Below are 25119 nucleotides of genomic sequence, written 5' to 3' on the forward strand. Positions count from 1 at the left end.
GCCCAAGCATAGGGAAGGAGAGTTTTTCCATCATGGAAAGATGGTTAGTGTTAGAACAACCTCCTCACATCCTATGACTCACGGAGACGTTTGGCCCCCACGCTTTCTATTTTGCCAACGAAAGGGCCGATACAGCTGGGTGTTGCCCAGTTCCCAGGTTACATCACCCCAATGACCAATGTCAGTTACAGAAGCCAATCTCACTGCCTGACATGGAGTGGTTGTCCAGGGTCAGCAGGCTGGCTGCTGCCCTCACTCTCGATGGCTAATTTCTGCCTTGTTCGTTTTACAGTGGTGTGTAATTCACCTCGGACTCCTCCTCAACCTCCTCCATCTCCAGTGGACGGGAAGAAGTTTCTTGTGCTGCTACAGCCCCCCGTTTATAAGGAAGTGGTGGAATGTGGAAAAGTATCTGGCATCGCAATAAGTGGAAGCGGGAAACCGTGTGTGAGTGAATGATGGAGCCTCGCGGGACCTGCTAAAGTTGAGCTGCTGCTGCAGGAAGTGGTCGAAGGACTTGTATTTACACAGCACCTTTCCCGATCTCAGTCCCAAAGTGCTTTACAGCCAATTAAGTATTTTTGAGGTGCAGTCACTGTTGTAATGTAGGAACCACGACAGTCAATTTGCACACAGCAAGCTCCCACAAAAAATAATGAGATAAATGACCAGTTAATCTGTTTTAGGAGTTGGTTGAGGGATAAATATTGGCCAGGACACTGGCGTGAACTCCCCTGCTCTTCATCGAGTAGTGCCATGGGATCTTTTACACCCACTTGAGAGGGCAGACAGAGCATCAGTTTAACGTCTCATCCGAAAGACGGCACCACCGACAGTGCAGCGCCCACTCAGTACTGGGCCGGAGTGTCAGCCTGGATTTTGTGCTCAAGTTTCTGGAGTGGGACACGAACCCACAACCCTCTGACTCGGAGGCGAGAGTTCCACCAGCTGAGCCACAGCTGACAAAGTGCTTTGTTTGGCATTTCTGGGCACCATCACCACAGGGCACTAGTGCAACCCGCCCGGTAGATGGTGGCAGCGAGTGTCACTACTGAATACAGTATCGCAGGGCCTGGGACCAAACATGGCCCACCTCACATATAGGAAGTATACATTCCAGCAAGTGCTGCCTGAGAACATATTCGGCTGGCCTATATAGTCATTAGAGAACCTTACAGATCTTATACTGAATACCGAGCATGTCCATATTCTAGCAGGACATGTCAGGCTGCAGTTTATAGGGTGAGGAGTCAGTACACAGGGGCCTGTATCGTGGGCCAGGGTCTGGGAGTCAGTACACAGGGGCCTGTATTGTGGCCCCAGGGTCTGGGAGTCAGTACACAGGGCCTGTATTGTGGGCCCAGGGTCTGGGAGTCAGTACACAGGGCCTGTATTGTGGGCCCAGGGTCTGGGAGTCAGTACACAGGGGCCTGTATCGTGGGCCAGGGTCTGGGAGTCAGTACACAGGGGCCTGTATCGTGGTCCCAGGGTCTGGGAGTCAGTACACAGGGGCCTGTATCGTGGGCCCAGGGTCTGGGAGTCAGTACACAGGGGCCTGTATCGTGGGCCCAGGGTCTGGGAGTTAGTACACAGGGGCCTGTATCATGGGCCCAGGGTCTGGGAGTCAGTACACAGGGGCCTGTATCATGGGCCCAGGGTCTGGGAGTCAGTACACAGGGGCCTGTATCGTGGTCCCAGGGTCTGGGAGTCAGTACACAGGGGCCTGTATCGTGGGCCCAGGGTCTGGGAGTCAGTACACAGGGGCCTGTATCGTGGGCCAGGGTCTGGGAGTCAGTACACAGGGGCCTGTATCGTGGGCCAGGGTCTGGGAGTCAGTACACAGGGGCCTGTATCATGGGCCCAGGGTCTGGGAATCAGTACACTGGAGCCTGTATCGTGGTCCCAGGGTCTGGGAGTCAGTACACAGGGGCCTGTATCGTGGGCCCAGGGTCTGGGAGTCAGTACACAGGGGCCTGTATCGTGGGCCAGGGTCTGGGAGTCAGTACACAGGGGCCTGTATCGTGGTCCCAGGGTCTGGGAGTCAGTACACAGGGGCCTGTATCGTGGGCCCAGGGTCTGGGAGTCAGTACACAGGAGCCTGTATTGTGGGCCCAGGGTCTGGGAGTCAGTACACAGGAGCCTGTATCATGGGCCCAGGGTCTGGGAGTCAGTACACAGGGCCTGTATTGTGGGCCCAGGGTCTGGGAATCAGTACACAGGAGCCTGTATCGTGGTCCCAGGGTCTGGGAGTCAGTACACAGGGGCCTGAATCGTGGGCCCAGGGTCTGGGAGTCAGTACACAGGGGCCTGTATCGTGGGCCCAGGGTCTGGGAGTCAGTACACAGGGGCCTGTATCGTGGGCCAGGGTCTGGGAGTCAGTACACAGGGGCCTGTATCGTGGTCCCAGGGTCTGGGAGTCAGTACACAGGGGCCTGTATCGTGGGCCCAGGGTCTGGGAGTCAGTACACTGGAGCCTGTATCGTGGTCCCAGGGTCTGGGAGTCAGTACACAGGGGCCTGTATCATGGGCCCAGGGTCTGGGAATCAGTACACAGGGGCCTGTATCGTGGTCCCAGGGTCTGGGAGTCAGTACACAGGGGCCTGTATCGTGGGCCCAGGGTCTGGGAGTCAGTACACTGGAGCCTGTATCGTGGTCCCAGGGTCTGGGAGTCAGTACACTGGAGCCTGTATCGTGGTCCCAGGGTCTGGGAGTCAGTACACAGGGGCCTGTATCGTGGGCCCAGGGTCTGGGAGTCAGTACACAGGAGCCTGTATTGTGGGCCCAGGGTCTGGGAGTCAGTACACAGGAGCCTGTATCGTGGGCCCAGGGTCTGGGAGTCAGTACACAGGGCCTGTATCGTGGGCCCAGTGTCTGGGAGTCAGTACACAGGAGCCTGTATCGTGGGCCCAGGATCTGGGAGTCAGTACACAGGGGCCTGTATCGTGGGCCAGGATCTGGGAGTCAGTACACAGGGCCTGTATCGTGGGCCCAGGGTCTGGGAGTCAGTACACAGGAGCCTGTATCGTGGGCCCAGGATCTGGGAGTCAGTACACAGGGGCCTGTATCGTGGGCCAGGGTCTGGGAGTCAGTACACAGGGGCCTGTATCGTGGGCCAGGGTCTGGGAGTCAGTACACAGGGGCCTGTATCATGGGCCAGGGTCTGGGAGTCAGTACACAGGGGCCTGTATCATGGGCCCAGGGTCTGGGAATCAGTACACTGGAGCCTGTATCGTGGTCCCAGGGTCTGGGAGTCAGTACACAGGAGCCTGTATCGTGGGCCCAGGATCTGGGAGTCAGTACACAGGGGCCTGTATCGTGGTCCCAGGGTCTGGGAGTCAGTACACAGGGGCCTGTATCGTGGGCCCAGGGTCTGGGAGTCATAGATACATAGAAGATAGGAGCAGGAGTAGGCCATTCGGCCCTTCGTGCCTGCTCCGCCATTCGATGAGATCATGGCTGATCCTTTAATTCAGTATCCCGTCCCCGCCTTCTCTCCGTAACCCTTAACCCCTTTTGCCCGTAGAAATATATCTAATTCCCTCTTAAATATATTTAATGAGCTGGCGTACACTGCCCTCTGTGGCAATGAGTTCCACAGGTTCACCACTCTCTGAGTGAAGAAATTCCCCCTCATCTCTGTCCTAAATGGTTTAGCCCTTATCCTTAAATTATGTCCTCTAGTTCTGTTCTCACCCGCCAAGGGAAACATTCCTTCTGCATCCAGTCTGTCTAGACCTGTCAGAATTTTATACACTTCTATGAGGTCCCCTCTCAATCTTCTAAACTCCAGTGTGTACATCCCTAAACTACATAGTCTCTCCTCATAGGTCATTCCCGCCATTCCTGGTATCAGCCTGGTGAATCGCCGCTGCACCCCCTCCATGGCAAGAACATCCTTCCTCAGATGAGGCGACCAAAACTGTACACAGTACTCGAGGTGTGGTCTCACCAGTGCCCTGTACAGCTGCAGCAAGGTATCCCTGTTCCTGTATTCTAACCCTTTTGCTATGAAGGCCAGCATACCGTTTGCCTTCTTGACCGCCTGTTGCACCTGCATGCTCGCCTTCAGTGACTGGTGTACAAGAACACCCAGGTCTCTCTGTACTTCCCCCTCTCCCAATCTATTGCCATTTAAATAATAATTTGCCCTCCCGTTCCTGCACCCAAGGTGGATAACTTCGCACTTGTCCACATTATAGTGCATCTGCCATTTATCCGCCCAATCGCCCAGTCTGTCCAAATCGCTCTGGAGCTTCCTGGTCTCTTCCTCTGAGCCCACCCCCCCTCCTAGTTTAGTGTCGTCTGCAAATTTGGAAATGCTGCATCCGACTCCCTGATCCAGGTCATTAATGTAAATTGTGAACAGCTGGGGGCCCAGGACAGATCCCTGTGGTACCCCACTTGTTACTGCCTGCCATTCAGAAAATGAGCCGTTTATTCCAACTCTCTGTTTTCTATCTGACAGCCAGTTCCCTATCCACGCCAAAACTTTCCCCTTTATCCCATGAGCCTCAATTTTCCATGCTAATCTTTTATGTGGGACCTTATCGAAGGCCTTTTGGAAGTCCAGGTACACCACATCTACTGGCTCTCCCCCATCTATTCTACCAGTTACTCCCTCAAAAAATTCCAATAGATTAGTCAAGCACGATTTACCCTTTGTAAATCCATGTTGACTCTGTCCTATCCTGTCCCCATTTGCTAAGTGCTCCGCTATTTCATCCTTAATGATGGACTCCAGCATTTTGCCCACAACTGATGTAAGGCTTACAGGTCTGTAATTACCTGCTTTTTCCCTACCCCCCTTTTTGAATAGTGGGGTAACGTTAGCTACCCTCCAATCCATCGGTACTGTTCCCGAGTCTAATGAATTCTGAAAAATCATCCTTAGTGCATCCGCTATCTCTAGGGCCACCTCCTTCAGTACCCTAGGATGCATGTTATCAGGCCCTGGGGATTTGTCCACCTTCAATCCCTTTAGCTTCCTTAACACCATATCCTTAGAGATGTTGATTTGCGTCAGTTCCTCCTTTGCCAATGTCCCTATTTTTCCCGATATCCCAGGGAGGTTTTTTGTGTCTTCCTTCGTAAAGACTGACCCAAAGTATGCATTTAGTTGATCTGCCATTTCCTTATTTCCCATTATATATTCCCCCGTATCTGACTGCAATGGACCAACTTTGGTTTTCACCAGTCTTTTCCTTTTGATATACTTATAAAAGCTTTTGGAGTTAGTTTTTATATTTTCCGCCAGCTTGTTTTCGTAAGCTATTTTGCCCCTCTTGATTATGCCCTTTGCCCTCCTTTGCTCTATCTTAAACTGTTCCCAATCTTCCGCTCTGGCGCTTTTTTTGGCTATTTTATACGCCCTATCTTTGGATTTTATGCTGTCTCTAATTTCCCCTGTTATCCACGGTTGAGTCACCTTTTTAGATTTCCTTTTATGCCAGATTGGTATAAACAATTTTTGCAATTTTGTCATTCTATCTTTAAATGTTTGCCATTGTTTATCTACCTCCAGTCCTCCCAGGAACGTTGTCCACTCAGACCTACTCAGTTCCCGTCTCATGGCATCATAATTCCCCTTGTTTAAATTCAGGACCTTAGTCTCTGAGTCAATTTCTTCGCTCTCCATTTCGAGTGAGAAATCGATCATGTTATGATCGCTCTGACCCAAGGGTCCCCGTACAACAAGATTACTGATTAGTCCCTTCTCATTGCACAGTACCCAGTCCAATATAGCCTGTTCCCGAGTTGGTTCCTCGACATATTGATCCAGATAACCATCCCTCAAACACTCAAGGAATTCCTCCTCCTCATTATTTTTACTGATTAGGCTAGTCCAATCTATATGTAAGTTAAAGTCACCTATGATGACAGCTGTGCTCTTATTGCACGCTTCTCTAATTTCCCTCGTGATGCCCTCCCTAACCTCTATTTTACTATTTGGAGGCCTATATACCACTCCTATTAATGTTTTTCGCCCCTCGCTATTTCTTAGCTCCACCCATATAGATTCTGTATTAACTGAGTTAATATCCTTCCTTTCAATTGCATTTATCCCCTCTTTTACTAGCAATGCTACCCCTCCTCCCTTTCTTTTTTGTCGATCCTTCCTAAATACTGAATACCCCTGTATGTTAAGCTCCCAGCCCTGCTCACCCTGCAACCATGTTTCCGTAATCCCAATTAGATCATAATTATTAACCTCTATTTCCACAGCTAATTCATCTACCTTGTTCCTGATGCTTCTCGCATTAAGGTATAAAACCCTCAGGCTTTTTTTATGCTCACATTTTTTATGAATTAGTTTGGCCCTTTGTTTTTTGTTCCTCACCCTTTTATCATTTATTTCTGTCTGCCTTTCACTTTCCTCTATTTCACTACATAGGTTTCTAGCCCCCTGCCATACTAGGGGGCTAGAAACCTATGTAGAGTCAGTACACAGGAGCCTGTATCGTGGGCCCAGGATCTGGGAGTCAGTACACAGGAGCCTGTATTGTGGGCCCAGGGTCTGGGAGTCAGTACACAGGGGCCTGTATCGTGGGCCAGGGTCTGGGAGTCAGTACACAGGGGCCTGTATCGTGGGCCCAGGGTCGGGGAGTCAGTACACAGGGGCCTGTATTGTGGGCCCAGGGTCTGGGAGTCAGTACACAGGGGCCTGTATCGTGGGCCAGGGTCTGGGAGTCAGTACACAGGGCCTGTATTGTGGGCCCAGGGTCTGGGAGTCAGTACACAGGGGCCTGTATCATGGGCCCAGGGTCTGGGAGTCAGTACACAGGGGCCTGTATCGTGGTCCCAGGGTCTGGGAGTCAGTACACAGGGGCCTGTATCGTGGGCCAGGGTCTGGGAGTCAGTACACAGGGGCCTGTATCGTGGGTCAGGGTCTGGGAGTCAGTACACAGGGGCCTGTATCATGGACACAGGGTCTGGGAATCAGTACACTGGAGCCTGTATCATGGTCCCAGGGTCTGGGAGTCAGTACACAGGGGCCTGTATCGTGGGCCCAGGGTCTGGGAGTCAGTACACAGGGGCCTGTATCGTGGGCCCAGGGTCTGGGAGTCAGTACACAGGGCCTGTATCGTGGTCCCAGGGTCTGGGAGTCAGTACACAGGGGCCTGTATCGTGGGCCCAGGGTCTGGGAGTCAGTACACAGGGGCCTGTATCGTGGGCCCAGGGTCTGGGAGTCAGTACACAGGGGCCTGTATCATGGGCCCAGGGTCTGGGAGTCAGTACACAGGGGCCTGTATCGTGGGCCCAGGGTCTGGGAGTCAGTACACAGGGGCCTGTATCGTGGTCCCAGGGTCTGGGAGTCAGTACACTGGAGCCTGTATCGTGGTCCCAGGGTCTGGGAGTCAGTACACAGGGGCCTGTATCATGGGCCCAGGGTCTGGGAATCAGTACACTGGAGCCTGTATCGTGGGCCCAGGGTCGGGGAGTCAGTACACAGGGGCCTGTATCATGGGCCCAGGGTCTGGGAGTCAGTACACAGGGGCCTGTATCGTGGGCCCAGGGTCGGGGAGTCAGTACACAGGGGCCTGTATCGTGGGCCCAGGGTCTGGGAGTCAGTACACAGGAGCCTGTATCGTGGTCCCAGGGTCTGGGAGTCAGTACACAGGGGCCTGTATCGTGGGCCCAGGGTCTGGGAGTCAGTACACAGGAGCCTGTATCGTGGGCCCAGGATCTGGGAGTCAGTACACAGGGGCCTGTATTGTGGACCCAGGGTGCAGAGGCAGTACACAGGAGCCTGTATCGTGGGCCCAGGGTCTGGGAGTCAGTACACAGGGGCCTGCATCGTGGGCCCAGGGTCTGGGAGTCAGTACACAGGGCCTTTATCGTGGGCCCAGGGTGCAGAGGCAGTACACAGGGGCCTGTATCGTGGGCCCAGGGTCTGGGAGTCAGTACACAGGGCCTTTATCGTGGGCCCAGGGTCTGGGAGTCAGTACACAGGGGCCTGTATTGTGGACCCAGGGTGCAGAGGCAGTACACAGGGGCCTGTATCGTGGGCCCAGGGTCTGGGAGTCAGTACACAGGGGCCTGTATCGTGGGCCTAGGGTCTGGGAGTCAGTACACAGGGGCCTGTATCGTGGGCCCAGGGTCTGGGAGTCAGTACACAGGAGCCTGTATTGTGGGCCCAGGGTGCAGAGGCAGTACACAGGGGCCTGTATTGTGGACCCAGGGTGCAGAGGCAGTACACAGGGGCCTGCATCGTGGGCCCAGGGTCTGGGAGTCAGTACACAGGGGCCTGCATCGTGGGCCCAGGGTCTGGGAGTCAGTACACAGGGGCCTGCATCGTGGGCCCAGGGTGCAGAGGCAATATGAACTAAATGGTACAATTTTAAAGGGGGTGCAGGAACAGAGAGACCTGGGGGTTTATGTACACTAATCTTTGAAGCTGGCAGAGCAAGACAGTTAAAAAGCGTATGGGATCCTTGGCTTTATTAATAGTGGAATAGAGTACAACAGCAAGGAACTTATGCCAATCTTTCATAAATCATTGGTTAGGCCTCAGCTGGAGTAATGTCTTCAATTCTGGGCACCACATTTTAGGAAGAATGTCCAGGCGTTGGATAGGGAGCAGAGGAGATTTACCGGAATGGTTCCAGGGATGAGTTACGTGGAAAGACTAGAGATGCTGGGATTGTTCTCCTTAGAGCAGAGAATGTTATGGGGAGATTTAACAGAGCTGTTCAAAATTGTGAACTGTTTTGATAGAGTAAATAAGGAGAAACTGTTTCCACTGGGACCTGAGCGGCGGCAGCAGTGAGAAGGCGGCAAGATATAATAGAGCAGAGGAGGGGACAGCGCGGAGCTGAGCGGCAGCAGTGAGAAGGCGGCAAGATATGAAACAGCAGAGGAGGGGACAGCGCGGAGCTCAGCGGCAGCAGTGAGAAGGCGGCAAGATATGAAACAGCAGAGGAGAGGACAGCGCGGAGCTCAGCGGCAGCAGTGAGAAGGTGGCAAGATATGAAACAGCAGAGGAGGGGACAGCGCGGAGCTCAGCGGCAGCAGTGAGAAGGCGGCAAGATATGAAACAGCAGAGGAGAGGACAGCGCGGAGCTCAGCGGCAGCAGTGAGAAGGCGGCAAGATATAAAAGAGCAGAGGAGAGGACAGCGCGGAGCTCAGCGGCAGCAGTGAGAAGGCGGCAAGATATAAAAGAGCAGAGGAGAGGACAGCGCGGAGCTCAGCGGCGGCAGTGAGAAGGCGGCAAGATATAATAGAGCAGAGGAGGGGACAGCGTGGAGCTCAGCGGCAGCAGTGAGGGGGCGGTACCTCTGACAATGTCAACAGCAACAAAAAACAAGGAGTGACTTCACAGAACAGCAGGTAGGTGATTGGTAGGTGAGTATTAGTGTTTTTTCTCTCTAAGCTAGGACAGTGGCTTAAACTAGGAACGAGAAACTATAACGTACTTTATTAAATTTATAACTTAAAATAGTTAAACTAATTAATATTACAATAAATAGTCATCGAATAAAGATTTTAACTAATTAAATGAATAAAATAAGGCTAGACTAAGATATGGCAGAGCAGATTGTGTATGTGGGAGTTTGTGGGCAGCGAGACTGTCCCGAGCGAACACGTCTGCAGGAGATGTCTTCATCTCGAATCTCTCCGGCTCAGAGTCATTGAGCTGGCGTGCGAGTTGGAGACACTCCAACACATAAGGAAGGGGAAGAGCATCCAGACAGTTTGCTCCAGTCCTCGGTCACACCTCGTAGAGAGGTGCAGGATCAGAACGGGGTTGGTGTGACTGATAGTGTGCAGAGTAAGGGGAACCCAGGTAAGAAAGAGAACAAGGATCCACAGAAACTGGTCCTATCCAACAGGTACTTGCTACCTGTGAGCACAAGGATAAAGACTGCCGGAAGGACAGCCAGAATGTGGACCATAGCACTTTGGAGCAGAAGGCTGTCCTAAGGGGGGAGGAGGACGAGGAGGGGAAGCGTAATGTGGTAGTTGTACGGGATTCTATAATTAGGGAGACAGAGAGCATCCTTTGTAAGCAGGATCGAGAGTCCCACATGGTATGTTGCCTACATGGTGCCAGGGTGAGGGACATCTCGAGCCGGCTTGAAAGGATATTGGAGAGGGAGGGGGAGGATCCAGTCATTGTGGTCCATGTTGGGACCAATAACATAGGGAAGAGTCGGCAAGAGGCCCTGTTTGGGAAGTACCAGGAACTAGGAGCTAAATTAAAGAACAGGACCTCAAGGGTTATAATCTCTGGATTATTCCCTGAGCCACGTGCAAATTGACATAGGGATAAGCTGACTAGGGAAGTGAACACGTGGCTAAAGGAGTGGTGTGGGAAAGAGGGGTTCCATTTCATGGGGCAGTGGCACCAATATTGGGACAGGAAGGAACTGTACCGTTGGGACGGGTTCCACCTGAACCGATCTAGGACCAGGGTCCTAGCGGAAAGGATAAATAGGGCGGTCACAAGGACTTTAAACTAGTAAATGGGGGCGGGGGGTGGGGGGGTGGGGCAGAGAGTAGAGTAACAGTCAGGAATTGTGCTTTAGGCACTACAGGTAAAGGGAAAACTAAAAGATATAAAGCGATTAAACCAGGAGAGAGAAATAAGAATCATGTGAGTAAAACATTAGAGCCAAAGGACAGGTGAGGGTGTGTGGCCCAAATCAGCGTTCTTTATACAAACACACGGAGTATAAGGAATAAATTGAATGAACTGCAGGCACAAATTCAAATTGGAGGGTGTGACATGGTGGCCATTACTGAGACATGGCTGCAAGACAGTCAGGACTGGGAACTAAATATACCAGGTTATAAGGTCTACAGGAAAGATAGGGAAAATGGCAGAGGGAGAGGGATTAGGGATGAAATCACGTCAATGATAAGAGAGGATATAAAGAGAGGTAAGCAGGCAGTGGAGACTTTATGGGTTGAATTAAGAAATAGGAAAGGATTTAAGACTGTAGTGGGAGTTGTGTATAGGCCCCCTGGTAGTAATTCTGAAGTGGTAGATTGTATAAATGCAGATATTAGACAAGTGTGTAGTAAAGGCAAAGTGGTTTTAATACGAGATTTTAACTTTCACGTAGATTGGGAAAAGCAGACTAGCACCTGTCAGAAAGGTAGTGAATTTCTAGTGTGTCCGGGATAGTTTTCTACAACAATATGTCCTAGAGGCAACAAGGGGGCATGCCATATTAGATTTAGTGATGAGTAATGAGCCAGGTTTAGCTCACAGCCTAACTGTGCGTGAACATTTATCCAATAGCGATCGTAACATGATCGAGTTCAAAGTAGCGTTTGAAAGGGAGAAACGCGAAACAGCGACTAAGATTCTAGAGTTAGGTAAGGCCAACGGGATGAGGCAGAGACTGCCCACAGTAAACTGGGCAAATCTGTTAAAGGGTAAAACCATCAGTGGGAGATGTTTAAAAATAATTTAAGGTGATACAGAACCAGTTTATACCCCTGAGGGGCAAGAGTTCTACTTGCCAATAAAACCCAGCCATGGGTGACTGAAGAGGTGAGGGCCAGCATAAAACTAAAGGAAAAAGCATACAAAAATACAAAAAATAGCACAGATCCTGGCGAATGGGAAAAATACAAAGAACAACAAAGGGTCACAACAGATAGTAAGAGCTACAAAAAGGGAGTATGAAAAGAAACTTACAAGGGATATCAGAATCAATACGAAGAATTTTTATAGTTACATTAGGAGAAAGAGGGTGGTCAGGAGTAAGGTTGGTCCCTTAAAAACTGGAAGTGGTGATATTGTCAATGACAATGTGGAAATGGCGGACATGTTGAATAATTACTTTGCGTCAGTATTTACAGTAGAGGAAGAGGATAGTGTGCCAGAAATCCCAAAGAAACTAATATTGAATCGGGGACAGGGACTCAATAAAAGTAACGTAAGTAAAATAAAAGTAATGAAGAAAATAATGGCAGTAAAGCGTGACAAATCCCCAGGGCCAGATGGTTTCCATCCCAGGGTTTTAATGGAAGTTGGTGAGCACATTACAGATTCCCTAACTATAATCTTCCAAAGTTCTCTCGATTCAGGAACTGTTCCTTTAGATTGGAAAATTGTTCATTTCACTCCGCTATTTAAGAATGGTGAAAGAGGGAAACCAGGGAATTATAGACCAGTTAGCCTAACATCTGTTGTTGGGAAATTGCTAGGGTCCATAATTAAGGATAGGGTGACTGAACATCTCAAAAATTTTCAGTTGGTCAGAGAGCCAGCATGGATTAGTGAAAGGCAGGTCATGCCTGACAAACCTGAATGATTTTTTGTAGAGGTGATTAAAGTAGTGGACAGGGGAATGTCTATGGATGTTATTTATATGGACTTTCAGAAGGCATTTGATAAAGTCCCCCATAAGAGACTATTATCTAAGGTAGAAGTCCATGGAATTGAGGGTAAATTATTGACCTGGTCAGGAAATTGGCTGAGCGACAGGAGACAGGCAGTAGGGATAATGGATAGGTACTCAAATTGGCAGGATGTGACTGGTGGTGTCCCGCAGGGATCGGTGTTGGGGCCTCAACTATTCACAATATTTATTAACAACTTAGATGATGGCATAGAAAGTCACATATCCAAATTTGCCGATGACAAAGATAGGCGGCATTGTAGGCAGTGTAGATGAAAGCATAAAATTACAAGGGGATATCGACAGATTAAGTGAATGGGCAAAACTGTGCCAAATGGATTTCAATGTTAGCAAATGTGAGGTCATCCACTTTGGACCTAAAAAGGATAGAACAGGGGACTTTCTAAATGGTGAAAAGCTAAAAACAGCGGAGGTCCAAAGAGACTCGGGGGGGGGGGGGGTCCAGGTACATAGATCATTAAAATGTCATGAACTGGTACATAAAATAATGAAAAAGGCTAATGGAATGCTGGCCTTTATATCTAGAGGACTAGAATACAAGGGGGTAGAAGTTATGCTGCAGCTACACAAAGCCCGGGTTAGACCACACCTGGAGCACTGGGAGCAGTTCTGGGCACCACACCTTAGGAAGGAGATACTGGCCTTGGAGCGAGTGCAGCGCAGGTTTACCAGAATGATACCCGGACTCCAGGGGTTAAATTATGAGGAGAGATTACACAAATTAGGGTTGTATTCCCTAGAATTTAGAAGGTTAAGGGGTGATTTGATCGAAGTTTTTGAAGGGTATTTAGGGGAACAGATAGGTTAGATAGAGAGAAACTATTTCCGCTGGTTGGGGATTCTAGAGCTAGGGGGCGGAGTCTAAATATAGAGCCAGACCTTTCAGGAGTGAAATTAGGAAACACTTCTACACACAAAGGGTGGTAGAAGTTTGGAACTCTCTTCCGCAAATAGCAACTGATGCTAGATCAATTGTTAATTTTAAATCGGAGATTGATAGATTTTTGTTAACCAAAGGTATTAAGGGATACGGGCCAAAGGCGGGTATATGGAGTTAGGTCACAGATCAGCCTTGATCTCACTGAATGGTGGAACAGGCTCGAGGGGCTCAATGACCTCCTCCTGTTCCTATGTTCCAGGAGGGTCAGTGATCAGAGGGCACAGATTTAAGATAATTGTCAAAAGAACCAGTGGAGGAGATGAGAATTTTTTTACGCCGCAAGTTGTTATGATCTGTAATGCGCTGCCTGAAAGGGCGGTGGAAGCAGATTCAATAATAACTTTCAAAAGGGAATTGGATAACTACTTGAAGGAGAAAAATTTGCAGGGCTTTGGGGAAAGAGCGGGGGAGTGGGAGTGGTGGGATCAATGGGACAGCTCTTTCAAAGAGCCGCACAGGCACCAGGGGCCGAATGGCCTGTTCTGTGCTGTATCGTTCTATGGTTCTTTGAAAAGGCTGTGGATGCTGGGGGCAATTGAAGCTTTCAAGACTAAGGTCAATAGATTTTTGCTGGGTAAGGGTATCAATGGGTGTTGATGAAAGGCGGGCAGATGGAGTCAAGACACAGATCAGCAATGATCGAATTGAATGGTGGAACAAACTCAAGGGGCTGAATGGCCTCCTGCTGTACCTATGCTCCTATATAAATCCTGACAAATGGCTTAGTTCCAGCCACTACAACTCACTGGCAACTTACTTTTGCCGTTCTTGAGGTTTCGGTTGTATCCAACAGGACTGTAGTATTCGAATACACAGACGGTGAGAGCAACCACCGTCAGACACATCACAAACATCATCACCCACACGGCGGGACTGTAGGGCTCTGCGGAGACAGGAATGGCAGCTGAGTACCTTCAACACAGCGCAATCATGGAACCCCCCAATTAATCAAAAGAGCAGGCATTCACCTCTTGCAGCACACACAATATGCAAACTAAATGCCTTCAAGCATTGATTCAGCATCAGGAAATACTCCCTGTGTGAACTCAAATCCCTATCAAAACACATCCATCCAATAAGACTGTCAACCTCACAAAAGTGATCAACACCTCAGACAGGTGATCAGGACCTCAGACAGGTGATCTGGACCTCAGACTGGGGATCAGAACATCAGACAATTGATCAACTCCTCAGACAGGTGATCAGGACCTCAGACAGGTGATCAGGATCTCAGAAAGATGATCAACACCTCAGACAGATGATCAACACCTCAGACAGGTGATCAACACCTTAGACAGGTGATCAATACCTCAGAGAGGTGATCAACACCGCAGACAGGTGATCACTACCTCAGACAGGTGACCAGAACCTCAGACAATTGAACAACACCTCAGGCAATTGATCAACTCCTCAGACAGGTGATCAACACCTCAGACAGGTGATCGGCACCTCAGACAGGTGATCAACACCTCAGACATGTGATCAATACCTCTGACAGGTGATCAGTACGTCAGACAGGTGATCAACACCTCAGACAGGTGATCAGTACCTCAGACAGGTGATCAGTACCTCAGACAGGTGATCAACACCTCAGACAGGTGATCAGTACCTCAAACAGGTGATCAGTACCTCAGACAGGTGATCAACACCTCAGACATGTGATCAATACCTCTGACAGGTGATCAATACCTCAGACAGGTGATCAATACCTCAGACAGGTGATCAACACCTCAGACAGGTGATCAATAACTCTGACAGGTGATCAGTACCTCAGACAGGGGATCAGTACATCAGACAGGTGATCAGTACCTCTGACAGGTGATCAGTACCTCAGACAGGTGATCAACACCTCAGACTGGTGATCAGTACCTCAGACAGGTGATCAACACCTCAGACTGGTGATCAGTACCTCAGACAGGTGATCAGTACCTCAGACAGGTGATCAACACCTCAGACATGTGATCAATACCTCTGACAGGTGATCAGTACGTCAGACAGGTGATCAACACCTCAGACAGGTGATCAGTACCTCAGACAGGTGATCAGTACCTCAGACAGGTGATCAACACCTCAGACATGTGATCAATACCTCTGACAGGTGATCAATACCTCAGACAGGTGATCAATACCTCAGACAGGTGATCAACACCTCAGACAGGTGATCAATAACTCTGACAGGGGATCAGTACCTCAGACAGGGGATCAGTACATCAGACAGGTGATCAGTACCTCAGACAGGTGATCAATACCTCTGACAGGTGATCAATACCTCTGACAGGTGATCAGTACCTCAGACAGGTGATCAGTACCTCAGACAGGTGATCAATACCTCAGACAGGTGATCAACACCTCAGACAGGTCATCAGTAACTCAGACAGGTGATCAGTACCTCAGACAGGTGATCAACATCTGAGACAGGTCATTAACACCTCAGACAGGTGATCTACACAACAGACAGGTGATCAGAATCTCAGACAGGTGATCAGAACCTCAGACAGGGGATCAGAACCTCAGACAGGGGATCAATACCCATGGCAGGTGATCAATAGCTCAGACAGGTGATCAACACCTCAGACAATTGATCAACTCCTCAGACAGGTGATCAACACCTCAGACAGGTGATCAATACCTCAGAATTGGGATCAATGCCTCAGACAGGGGATCAGAACCTCAGGCAGGTGATCAATACCTCCGACAGGTGATCAATACCCCAGACAGGTAATCAATACCTCAGACAGGTGATCATAAGAACATAGGAAATAGGAGCAGGAGTAGGCCATTTGGCCCTTCGAGCCTGCTCCGCCATTCAATAAGATCATGGCTGATCTTCTGCCTCAGTTCCATTCACCGGCCTTATTGCCATATCCCTTGATGCCCTTACTAGTCAGAAATCTATCGACTTCTGTTTTGAATATATCCAATGACTGAGCCTGCACAGCCCTCTGGGGTAGAGAATTCCAAAGATTCACCACCCTCTGTGTGAAGAAATTTCTTCTCATCTCAGTCCTGAATGGCCTACCCTTTATCCTGAGGGTGTGGCCCCTGGTTCTAGACTCCCCAGCCAAGGGAAACATTCTCCCAGCATCCACCCTATCAAGCCCTGTAATAATTTTGTATGCTTCAATGAGATCCCCTCTCATTCTTCTGAACTCAAGAGAATACAGGCCTAGTTTACTCAATCTCTTCTCATACGACAGTCCCGCCATCCCAGGAATCAATCTCGTGAACCTTCATTGCACTCCCTCTATGGCAAGTATATCCTTCCTTAGGTAGGGAGACCAAAATTGTACACAGTACTCCAGGGGTGGTCTCACCAAGGCCCTATATAATTGGAGTAAGACTTCTTTACTCCTGTACTCAAATCCTCTTGTAATGAAGGCCAGCATACCATTTGCCTTCCCAATGGCTTGCTGCACCTGCACTTCACTTTCAGTGACTCATGTACAAGGACACCCAGGTCCCTTTGAGCATCTGTATTCCCCAATCTTTCACCATTTAGGAAATACTCTGCCTTTCTGTTTTTTCTACCAAAGTGGATAACTTCACATTTATCCACATTATAATCCATCTGCCATGTATATCCAAGTATATCCTTCCTTAGGTAAGGAGACCAAAATTGTACACAGTACTCCAGGTGTGGTCTCACCAGGGCCCTATATAATTAGTCTTGACAAAGGGTTTTCACCTGAAATGTTGACTCTATTTTCTCTCCACGGATGTTGCCTGGCCTGCTGCGTTTTTCCAGCATTTTCTGTTGTTATTTCCTATATAATTAGAGTAAGACTTCTTTACTCTTGTACTCAAATCCTCTTGCAATGAAGGCCAGCATACCATTTGCCTTCCCAATGGCTTGCTGCACATTCATTTTCAGTGACTCATGTACAAGGACACCCAGGTCCCTTTGAGTATCTGCATTCCCCAATCTTTCACCATTTAGGAAATACTCTGCCTTTCTGTTTTTTCTACCAAAGTGGATAGCTTTACATTTATCCACATTATAATCCATCTGCCATGTTCTTGCCCACTCACTGAGCCTGTTGAGATCCCCTTGAAGCCTCTTCACATCCTCTTTGCAACTAACACTGCCACCTAGCTTTGTGTCATCAGCAAATTTGGAAATGTTACATTTAGTCCCCTCATCCAAATCATTGATATAGATTGTGAATAGCTGGGGCCCAAGCTCCTATCCTTGCGGTACCTCACTAGTCACAGCCTGCCATCCTGAAAAAGACCCGTTTATCCCTACTCTTTGTTTTCTGTCTGTTAACCAATTCTCAATCCATGCTAGTATATTACTCCCAATTCCATGTGCCCTAATTTTGTTCACCAACCTCTTGTGTGGGACCTTATCGAAGGCCTGAAAATCCAAATACACCACATCTACCGGTTCCCCTTTGTCTACTCCACTAGTTACATCAGTACCTCAAACAGGTGATCAGTATCTCAGACAGGTGAACAACACCTCAAAGAAGTGATCAGTATCTTAAACAGGTGATTAGTGCCTCAGACAGATGATCAACTCCTGAGACAGGTTATCAACACCTCAGACAGCTAATCTACACCTCAGACAGGTGATCAAATCCTGAGACAGGTGATCAATACCTCAGACAGGTGATCAGTACCTCAGACAGGTGATCAGTACCTCAGACAGGTGATCAACTCCTCAGACAGGGGATCACTATCTCAGACATGTGATCAACACCTCAGACAGGTGATCAGTATCTCAGACAGATAATAAGTACCTGAGACAGGTGATCAGAATCTCAGACAGGAGAAGAACACCTCAGACAAGTTATCAGTAGCACAGACAGGTGATCAGTGCTTCAGACAGGTGATCAAATCCTCAGAAGTGATCAACACCACAGACAGGTGATCAACTCCCGAGACAGGTGATCAGAATCTCAGAAAAATTATCAGTTCCTCAGACAGGAGATCAACACCTCAGACAGATGATCAACACTTCAGACAGGTGATCAGTAGCTCAGGGAGCTGATCAGGACCTCGGACAGGTGATCTGCACTTCAGACAGGTGATGAACACCTCAGAAAGGTGATCAGTACCTAAAACATGTTATTAGTACATCAGACAGGTGATCAACATCTCAGAGAAGGGAACAACTCCTCAGACAGGTGATCAACTTCTGAGACAGGTGATCAAAACTTCAGACAGGTGATGAACACCTCAGAGAAGTGAGCAAGTCCTCAGACCGTTGATCAGTATCTCAGACAGGAGAACAACACCTCAGACAGGTGGTCAAATCATAGAATCATAGAAAGTTACAGCACGGAAGGAGGCCATTTCGGCCCATCGTGTCCGCGCCGGCCAACAAAGAGCTATCCAGCCTAATCCCACTTCCCAGCTCTTGGTCCGTAGCCCTGCAGGTTGGAGCATCCCAAGTGCACATCCAAGTACTTTTTAAATGTGGTTAGGGTTCCTGCCTCTACCACCCTTTCAGGCAGTGAGTTTCAGACCCCCACAACCCTCTGGGTGAAGAAATTTCCCCTCAAATCCCCTCTAAACCTTCCACCAATTACTTTAAATCAGTGCCCCCTGGTTTTTGACCCTTCTGCTAAGGGAAATAGGTCCTTTCTATCCACTTTATCTAGGTCCCTCATAATTTTATACACCTCAATAAGGTCTCCCCTCAGCCTCCTCTGTTCCAAGGAAAACAGACCCAGCCTATCCAGTCTTTCCTCATAGCCAAGATTCTCTACACCTGGCAACATCCTTGTAAATCTCCTCTGTACCCTCTCGAGTGCAATCACATCTTTCCTGTAATGTGGTGACCAGAACTGCACGCAGTACTCTAGCTGAGGCCTAACTAGTGTTTTATACAGTTGAAGCATAACCTCCCTGCTCTTGTATTCTATGCCACGGCTAATAAAGGCAAGCATTCCGTATGACTTCTTAACCACCTTATCTACCTGGCCTGCTACCTTCAGGGATCTGTGGACCTGCACTCCAAGGTCCCTTTGTTCCTCTACACTACTCAGTGTCCTACCATTTAATGTGTATTCCCTTTCCTTGTTAGCCATCTCCAAATGCATTACCTCACATTTCTCCGGATTGAATTCCATTTGCCACTGCTCTGCCCACCTGACCAATTTATTGATATCTTCCTGCAGTCTACAGCTTCCTTCTTCAGTATCAACTCCTGAGACAGGCGATCAAAACCTCAGACAGGTGATCAGTATCTCAGACAAACTATCAGTACCTCTGACAGATCAGTATCACTGACAGGTGATCAGTATCACAGACAGGTGATCAACACCTCGGACAGGTGATCAGTATCTAAGACAGGTGATCAACACTTCAGACAGGTGAGCAGCATGTTAGACAGGTGATCTACACCTCAACCAGTTTATCAGTATCTCAGACTGATGAACAGTACCTGAGACAGGTGATCAGAACACCAGACAGGTGATCAACTCTTCAGACAGGTGATCAACTTCTCAGACAGGTGATCAACACCTCAGACAAGTGATCAACAACTCAGACAGATGATCGACACCTCAGACAGGAGGTCAGTGCCTCAGGCGGGTGATTAGTACCTCAGACAAGACATTTAGAAAAGCATAATATAGTCAAGCAGAGTCAGCATGGTTTTATGAAAGGGAAATCACATTTGACAAATTTGCTGGAGTTCTTTGAGGATGTAACGTGCAAGGTGGATAAAGGAGAACCAGTAGATGTTGTGTATTTGGATTTCCAGAAGGCATTCAATAAGGTGCCACACAAAAGGTTACTACACAAGATAAGAGCTCACAGGGTTGGGGGTAATATATTAGCATGGATAGAGGATTGACTAACTAACAGAAAAAAGAGAGTCGGGATAAATGGGTCATTTTCAGGTTGGCAGGCTGTAACTAGTGAGGTGCCACAGGGATCAGTGTTGGGGCCTCAACTATTTACAATCTATATTAATGACTTGGATGAAGGGACCAAATGTAATGTAACCAAAATTGCTGATGTTACAAAGATAGGTGGGAAAGCAAATTGTGTGGAGAATGCAAAGAATCTCTAAAGGGATATAGATAGGCTAAGTGAGTGGGCAAAAATCTGGCAGATGGAGTTTAATGTGGGAAAATATGAAGTTATCCACTTTGGTAGGAAAAATAAAAGAGCAAATTATTAATTAAATGGGGAGAGATTACAAAATGCTGAGGTACAGAGGGGTCTGGGGGTCCTCGTACATGAATCACAAAAAGTTAGCATGCAGGTACAGCAAGTAATTAGGAAGGCAAATGGAATGGAGTATAAAAGTAGGGAAGTCCTGTTACAACTGCACAGGGCGTTGGTGAGACCAGACCTGGAGTACTGCGTACAGTTTTGGTCTCCTTATTTAAGGAAGGATATATTTATATTGGAGACAGTTCAGAGAAGGTTCACGAGGTTGATTCCAGAGATGAAGGGGTTGTCTTGTAAGATAGAACATACCTGTAGAATTTAGTAAACATTATTAAGATTTTAAACCATTATTAAATAACTATAATGTATGACACTGTGTGTTAGAAGCCTAAAGCCTGTTTAAAATGGCAAATGGCTAAGAAGCAAAGCATGATGGTAAATTATGCCAACTTGATGTAATTCTGTAAAATGATCTGTTCAGTAAACAGGGAGATAGTGGGGAACAAGAAATTCAGCAACATTTCAAAAGAAGATCGGGGGCTGGAGACAGTCACCATTCCCTATCTTCTCAACAATGCAGAACCGGCTAAATTAAAAAGCAAAAAGACATCTGTGAGAATTTAGTGTGAAGGTTGTTCTCAGATAAGGATAGCTTGCTTACTAACTGCCACATAGGCAAAACAGAGAAAAAGGGAATAAAAATATAGATATTGAACCAACCTGCTCAACCTTTCTTCATAAGACTATAGCCTTTAAAAGCTCTGAATTAATTTGTCTGTTACCATAACAAACCACTCCGGGTACAGGTATATTGGCCCAGAAATTCGGGTCTCGACGGGTGAGTATGCACGGGGTACTCACCCGTAAGCCCAATGGAAGTGCCGGTTTCCTGCATGCACTGCGCATGCGCGGGAAACCGGCACTTCCGTTCCCCTGAACAAAGGGGTTCAGAGTTCAAACGCGTGCGCGGGGGAGGCTGCGCGTGCGCATCGAACTTAGTTTTTTTTTACAGGTTTTCCCGTGAGTGGTGAATTAATTAAAATGAAAACATTTTTTCCACAGGTTTATTATTTTTAAATACTTTAAAGCAAGGTAAGCTTATTTTTAGCCCCGTTAGAAAATAAAATTATTTTTTTCAAAAATTTAAATTATTGTTTAAAATAGTTATTTCGTGTAATTTATAGTTTATTTAAAAAATGTGACGTTTTTAAAAAATTTATTTGCAGATTTAGTGATGTTTTGGGGCCCGTAGTATTTATAAGTTTTGACAGGTCTTCTTATGAATGAAGCATTCCCTGCTCCGATTGGCTCTCCATGGCCCACGTGATCCCAGGGGCCGCATCGAACTAACTGCGCCCCTGGGATACGCAAGCACCGCGCGCCGGCAGTTGGAGGAGGCCCAGGGTTGGAATTCCACAGGGGCCCACAGCTCAACGGCCGGCGCGCAAGGTCGGGGGCTTACACCCGCGGGAAGCCCCCGACCTGAATTTCTGGGCCAATATTCTGAAGGGGCTTGACAGGGTAGATGCAGAGAGGATGTTTCCCCTCGTGGGGGAATCTAGAACTGGGGGGATAATTTCAGAATAAGGGGGCTTTTAAATCGGAAATGAGGAGGAATTTCTTCTCTCAGAGGGTCGTGAATCTTTGGAATTCTTTTCCCCAGAGAGCTGTGGAGGCTGGGTCATTGAGTATATTTAAGGTGGAGATAGACAGGTTTTTGAAAGGTAAGGGAGTCAAGGGTTATGGGGAGTGGGCAGGAAAGTGGAGTTGAGGCCAAGATCAGATCAGCCATGATCTTATTGAATGGCGGAGCAGGCTTGAGGGGCCAAATGACCTACTCCTGCTCCTACATCTTATGTTATTATGTTCTTATGACAGGTGAACAACACTCAGACAGGATGTCAGCACCTCAGACAGCTGATCAGTATCACAGACAGAGGATCAGTATCTTAGACAGGTGATCAGTTTCTCAGACCGGTGAACAACACCTCAGACAGTTGATCAACACATCAGACAGGATTTCAGTACTTCAGACAGGTGATCAGTATCTCAGACAGGTGATCAATATCTCAGACAGGTCACCAACACCTCAGACAAGTGATCAATATCTCAGACAGGTGATCAATATCTCAGACAGGTGACCAACACCTCAGACAGGTGATCAATATCTCAGACAGGTGACCAACACCTCAGACAAGTGATCAATATCTCAGATAGGTGATCAACACCTCAGACAGGTGATCAGTACCTCAGACAGGTGATCAGTACCTCAGACAGGTGATCAATACCTCAGACAGGTGATCAATACCTCAGACAGGTGATCAGTACCTCAGACAGGTGATCAACACCTCAGACCCCATCATTGACCCCTGGCTCCAACTGTCTCACGGTGATACCAATCAGCCCCGGATACGGGGTTTGGGCTGAAGTTACAGCAGCCAATCGGGAGAATCGCTCAGGAAATTCCTGGTTGATGAGTTGTAACATAAACACAGGGCTTTTGCTCGAGGATTGTCCCACTCCATGTGTAAAGCACACTCGCTAGGTCAGGGAGGAAGAGGCCTCCCACTGAGACCAATGCAGATGAATTGAAGGTGTTGATGATTATAGTGGTACTGCGGGAAATAGTCAAGCTTTGTTTTTTTGATCACTGCACCAGGTTACACCCGGAAACGCCTCTTCGCAGTTGCTCACCTGGGCTGGACCACATTCTGCAGTGTTTCACATTTTGATCAGAGGCAAATACAAACCCTTCACAACAAAGCCGCACTGCTCACCGAGAAACGCTGATGGGGAGACAGTCCCGTTGCTCCTGGCGACCATCACGCTAATCCCAGTCTCCACGAAGGGGACAGAGAAACCCACAATCTCAGAGCGCTCCTCGTTTATGGTGAGAGATCCAATGGCCATGTCTGCTCTCTGGTAGAAAACCTACACATGGGAATGAAGCGCAGAGCAGCCTATAAATCTTGAGGATGAGGATGGTCTGGATTTATTGAGTCTGAGTATTAATTAAGCTTCAGTAGTTTGTATTCATTGACTGTGAATCATAGAACCATAGAAACTTACGGCACAGAAGGAGGCCATTCGGCCCGTCGTGCCTGTGATGGCTCTTAGGAAGAGCAGTCGTGCTCAGTCCCACATCCCACCCCCCACCCCCCCCACCCGCCCCCACCCCCCGCTTTTTGTCCGTAACCCGGTATGGCCCTCATCCCCCAGCACCTGTCCAACTCCCTTTTCAAATTATTTATGGTATCAGCTGTTTCAGGTCGAGCGTTCCAGATCCCTACAACTCGCCGAGTGAAAACATTTCTCCTCATCTCCCCTCTAAATTTTTTCCAATGAGTTTGAACCTATGACCTCTAGTTATTGACCCACTCGCCAGAGGGAATAGTTTTTCCCTATTTACTCTATCAAAACATCTCATCATCTTGTAAGGCACGAGTAAGGAGTGTGATGGAATACTCTCCACTTGCCTGGATGAGTTCAGCTCCAACAACACTCAAGGAGCTCGACACCATCCAGGACAAAGCAGCCCGCTTGATTGGCACCTCCTCTACCACCTTAAACATTCACTCCCTCCACCACCGGCGTGCCGTGGCTGCAGTGTGTACCATCTACAAGATGCACTGCAGCAACTCGCCAAGGCTTCTTCGGCAGCACCTCCCAAACCCACGACCTCTTCCACCTAGAAGGACAAGGGCAGCAGGCGCGTGGGAACACCACCACCTCCAAGTTCCCCTCCAAGTCACACACCATCCTGACTTAGATCTATATCGTCGATCCTTCACCATCGCTGGGTCAAAATCCTGGAACTCCCTCCCTAACAGCACTGTGGGAGTACCTTCACCACACGGACTGCAGCGGTTTAAGAAGGCGGCTCACCACCACCTCCTGAAGGGCAATTAGGGATGGGCAATAAATGCCGGCCTTGCCAGCGACGCCCACATCCCATAAAAACGAATGAAAGAAAAACCTCGATTAGGTCACCTCTTAACCTTCTCTGTTCCAAGGAGAACAGTCCTAACTTTTCCAACCTCTCCTCAGAACTGAAGTCCCTCGTCCCTGGTCACATCCTGGTAAACCTCCTCTGTCCCCTTTCTAAGGCCTTTACATCTTTCCTGAAGTGTGGGGCCCAGAATTGTCCACAATACTCCAGCTGAGGCCTAACCGGTGATTTATAAAGTTCGAGCAGGATCTCTTTGCTTTTATATTCTATTCCTCTATTTATAAACCCAAATAACCCATTCGCTTTTTTAACCACCTTATCAACTTGCCCTGCCACCTTTAAGGAATTTTTAAAAATGTGTTCCTGGGACGTGGGCGTCGCTGGCAAGGCCGGCATTTATTGCCTGTCCCTAATTGCCCTCGAGAAGGTGGCGGTGAGCCTCCGCCTTGAACCGCTGCAGTCCGTGTGGTGAAGGTGCTCCCACAGAGGCAAGTGGAGAGTTTTCCATCACACTCCTGACTTGTGCCTAGTAGATGGTGGAAAGGCTTTGGGGAGTCAGGAGGTGAGACACTCGCCGCAGAATAGTTGTTTAATGGGCCACCACCATTCACAACTGGATGTAGAAAGTCATAGAAAGTTACAGCACGGAAGGAGGCCATTCGGCCCATTGTGTCCGCGCCGGCCAACAAAGAGCGATCCAGCCTAATCCCACTTCCCAGCTCTTGGT

General features: G+C 48.4%; 1 protein-coding gene across 1 annotated transcript in view; it reads right to left on the reverse strand.

Moving 5' to 3' along the window:
• The window catches only part of LOC147102578 (uncharacterized), a 73283-nt gene extending 51962 nt beyond the window's left edge, over positions 1–21321 (reverse strand). The window contains exons 1-2 of the mRNA XM_085963228.1: positions 21164–21321; positions 14073–14198 (exon numbers count right to left, since the gene is read on the reverse strand). Of these exons, the coding sequence (XP_085819354.1) occupies positions 14073–14172 (100 nt within the window). The 5' untranslated portion in view covers positions 14173–14198; positions 21164–21321. The remainder of the gene's footprint in view (positions 1–14072; positions 14199–21163) is intronic.
• Positions 21322–25119: the final 3798 nt, after the last annotated feature.

The sequence above is a fragment of the Somniosus microcephalus genome, chromosome 21 (genome assembly GCF_052327205.1).
Source record: "Somniosus microcephalus isolate GS21.2 chromosome 21, FLI_Smic_1.0, whole genome shotgun sequence".
NCBI lineage: Eukaryota > Metazoa > Chordata > Chondrichthyes > Squaliformes > Somniosidae > Somniosus > Somniosus microcephalus.